The sequence below is a fragment of the Dama dama genome, chromosome 12 (genome assembly GCF_033118175.1).
Source record: "Dama dama isolate Ldn47 chromosome 12, ASM3311817v1, whole genome shotgun sequence".
NCBI lineage: Eukaryota > Metazoa > Chordata > Mammalia > Artiodactyla > Cervidae > Dama > Dama dama.
The window spans coordinates 5,725,992-5,729,959 of NC_083692.1; the positions used below are offsets into that span (position 1 = coordinate 5,725,992).

General features: G+C 52.6%; 1 protein-coding gene across 1 annotated transcript; it reads right to left on the reverse strand.

Moving 5' to 3' along the window:
* Nucleotides 1-214: 214 nt before the first annotated feature.
* On the reverse strand, nt 215-3,479 carry LOC133065893 (uncharacterized; the record flags this gene model as incomplete). The annotated part of the gene is given in 2 exon segments (XM_061156376.1): nt 215-3,221; nt 3,223-3,479. Coding segments are annotated over 2 exon segments (3,264 nt in total), but the record flags the coding sequence as incomplete, so codon positions are not given.
* Nucleotides 3,480-3,968: the final 489 nt, after the last annotated feature.

A 3,968-nucleotide genomic window follows, 5' to 3' on the forward strand; every position in this document is an offset into this window, starting at 1 on the left:
GGGTCTTTTTTTCTCCCAAGTGTGTAGTTGTGTGCAGGTGTTCACACAGGTGACGACCCAGGGTGGCAGGCAAGATCAGGTTGTTGTTTTGGTCTCGGTACCATCCATCTTGGTCATCTTTCTGGAGGGTGGTATCCTTGTTGATCCAGGTGAGATCAGGGAGGGAATATTCGGGAACTGGTGGCAAGGTCCCCATACCAGGGGGTGGAAGTCCCACGGCTAATATGGGGGCGGCATAGTCCCAGCTAGCCGCTTCTCGAGCGGCCGCATCAGCAGCACAATTGCCTCGCGTCTTAGGGTCTTCTCCCTTCTGGTGACCGGGGACATGTACTATAGCTACTGCCCGGGGTAGTTGGACAGCTTCCAAGAGCCTGCGAATCTCAGGCAGATTTTTGACCTCTTTTCCCTCAGCTGTCCGAAATCCCCTTTCTTGGTATATGGGACCTTGAATATGGGCAGTGCTGAAAGCATATCGGCTGTCAGTAAAAATGGTGACTCTCTTCCCTTTGGCTTGCTCCAGAGCCTGTATTAGGGCAATCAATTCTGCTTTTTGTGCAGAAGTGTTTGGGGGTAGTGCCTCAGCCCATATCGTCCGCCCTGAATCATCAACTATGGCGGCTCCCGCCTTCCTTTGCCCATCTTTTACATAACTGCTCCCATCGGTGAACCATACTAGCTCACTGTTGCTTAGGGGTACATCAGTTAAGTCTTTTCGTGCCGCCAGGGCCTCAGCCAGTATCTCACTGCACTCATGGAGAGGGCTGTCCTTCTCTGGGTTGGGTAGGAGCGTGGCCGGATTTAGGGAGCAAAGGGTCTGAAAATGCACCCGTGGGGCATCGAGCAGCAAGGCCTGGTAGTGTGTCAAGCGGGCATTGGAGATCCACTTACCCGGCGGCTGCTTTAAAACCCCTTCCACGGCGTGGGGGGTGTAAACCGAGAGTTGCTGTCCATAGGTCAACTTGTCAGCGTCGCGGACGAGGAGGGCTGTAGCTGCAATGATGCGAAGGCAAGGGGGCCACCCAGCGGCCACCGGGTCTAATCGCTTCGAAAGGTATGCTACCGGCCGCTTCCATGGTCCCCATTGTTGAGTCAAGACCCCCTTTCCTATTCCTTGCTTTTCATCTACAAACAGCTGGAATGGCTTATTTGGGTTAGGCAGGGCAAGGGCTGGGGCTTCTAGTAGGGCCCGTCTGAGTGTCTGGAAAGCCTGTTTCATTGGCTCAGTCCAAGTCCACTTTGGGGTCTCTTTACTTCCCTCATATAAGGGCCGGGCCTTCTCAGCAAACCCCATAATCCACAGTCTGCAATATCCAACAGTCCCCAGAAACTCTCTCACCTGGCGGGGGTTTTTGGGCTCTGGTATCTGCAATATTGTTTCTTTCATGGCCTGGGTTAGCCACCTTTGCCCCTGCCTGATCTTATACCCCAAATAGGTGACCTCTTGCCGGGCTATTTGTGCCTTCTTTGCGCTAGCGCGATACCCCAAGATGCCTAGGGTCTGTAATAGGTCCCCAGTGGCACAGCTGCAAGCTTCCTCTGTGGTTCCAGCCAACATAAGGTCATCTACATATTGTAGCAGAATGACCTCTGGGTGGCAAGCCCGATATTCGTAGAGGTCCTCACTCAGAGCCTCATTAAACAAGGTAGGGGAGTTCTTGAACCCCTGTGGGAGGCGGGTCCAAGTTAGTTGTACTACCGGTTGGCCCTCTCCCTCAGTCCACTCAAAGGCAAATATCTCCTGGCTCTGGACTGCCAGGGGTAGGCTGAAAAAGGCATCCTTCAAGTCCAGCACAGTGTACCAAGTGTATTCAGGCAGTAAACTGCTCAGGAGGGTATACGGGTTAGGGACAGTTGGGTGTATGTCACTCACCCGTTTGTTGACTTCTCGCAGGTCTTGGACAGGTCTGTAATCTGTCCCCCCTGGCTTCTTCACCGGCAGTAAGGGGGTGTTCCAAGGGGATTGGCATCGCCTGAGAATTCCGGCCTCCATGAGCCGTCGAATGTGGGGAGTGATTCCCTGCCGAGCTTCTTGGCTCATAGGGTACTGTCTCACCCTCACAGGAATTGCCTCGGCCTTTAGCTCGATGACGACCGGATGTCTCTGTTTAGCTAGTCCCATTCCTGCTGTTTCTGCCCAGGCCAATGGATATTTATGGACCCACGGTTGTACATCTAGTGCTATGGTCTCTGAGGGCTTAGGCGCAAAAAGTCTGTATTCATCTCTTAAGGCTAGGGACAAGACATGTATCGGTGGTCCAAGTCCCTCCGTGACTGACATTCCCCCGGGGTCAAAATGGATCTGAGCATTAACTTTAGTCAACAAGTCTCTTCCAAGTAGAGGGGCTGGGCATTCTGGTATCACCAAAAACGAATGGGACACCTGGTGGGTCCCCAGATTTACTTTCCGTTCTGTGGTCTAACAATATCTTTTTGTCCCCGTGGCTCCTTGCACTAAGCTGGTTTTCTTAGACATTGGTCCCAGTTTTTTATTTAAAACAGAGTGTTGGGCGCCAGTGTCCACCATGAAGCCAACGGGTTTCCCCTCCACATGTATGGTTACCCAGGACTCGGGGAGGGGTGCCGAGTCTCGACTCCTCTAGTCACTGTCTTCCCCCGCATATAGAACTCGAGTTCCAGGGGGGATTTTTTCTCTCTGGGTCATTCCTCTCTTTGAGTCCCTCTTAGGGCACTCGTTTTTCCAGTGCCCCTGTTCTTTGCAGTAGGAGCACTGATCCTTCTTTAGGGCCTGCCTTTTTGGTTTTTCTTTTTCTCCCGTCCGGGGGTTTCGAGGTTCCCTCAATTCTGTTCCAGCCTTTATCCCCGCAAAAAGAATCTGGGCTAGCTCCTTCTGGTTCTTCCGGTTTTCTCTCGCCCTATGTTCCTTATCTTCTTTCCTGATCTTCTCCGCTAATTCCCTTTCCTCCCGCCGAATTCGCTCTTCCCTTTCTTCTGGGGTCTCCCTATTATTAAATACCCTTTCAGCTACTTTCAGTAAATCCTGTATTGTCTGTTCTCCCAATCCCTCTACCTTTTGTAATTTTTTCCTAATATCTGGGGCTGCCTGATTCACAAACGCTAACAAAATTGCAGTGCGTGACTCCTCAGCCTGGGGGTCCATAGGTGTATATTGCCTGAAAGCTTCCATCAGCCTCTCTAGGAAGGCTGCTGGGCTTTCAGTGGGCTCTTGCCTTACTAAATTTACCTTTGCCAGATTTGTCGGCCCGCAGGCCAGCCATTAGAGTCTGGCGGTACACTCGGAGACGCTCCCTGCCTTCCACCCGCTCAAAATCCCAGTTAGGCCGCAACAGAGGAAACCCCTCGTTCACAAGATGAGGCTGGGCTGTTGGCCTCCCGTCGACCCCTGGTACCCGTTTCCGCGCCTCTGCCAGAATTTGCTCCCGTTCTTCTGTGGTGAAGAGCACCTGCAACAGCTGCTGACAATCATCCCAGGTGGGATTATGAGTGAACAAAATGGGATCTAAGAGGTCAATGAGGCCTTGGGGCTTCTCTGAGAAAGGAGGGTTTTGGGTCTTCCAATTGTACAGGTCACTCGTGGAAAAGGGCCAGTACTGATAGGTTCGCTCTCCGTCCGGGTTAGTTGGTCCCACTCGGACAGGGAGCGCCTGAACAGTGGATGAAGGTAACTCTGGGTCCCCAGGGTCTTGCTTACCCCTATCTCCCTTAGTTTTCCCCCGGGTCCCCAATGCCGGTCCCCCCTCACGGTCGGTTCCCGTTGGCCCTCTTAATCCTCTCGGTTCACCTGTGGGAGCTTCTCTCCTCGGAGGGGATTGCAAGGAGGGCACATATGGCGGAGGCCTTATCTCCGTTTCTAGATCTATCAGGTTTGGATAAGACGATTCCTGAAGGACTGGTTTTGGGTCCTCTTTCTTTTTGGTTTCCTCCGGGGGGGTCTCCATCACCAGGACCTGTGAACTGGAGGAACTAGGAAGTTTGTAAACAAAAGGTTT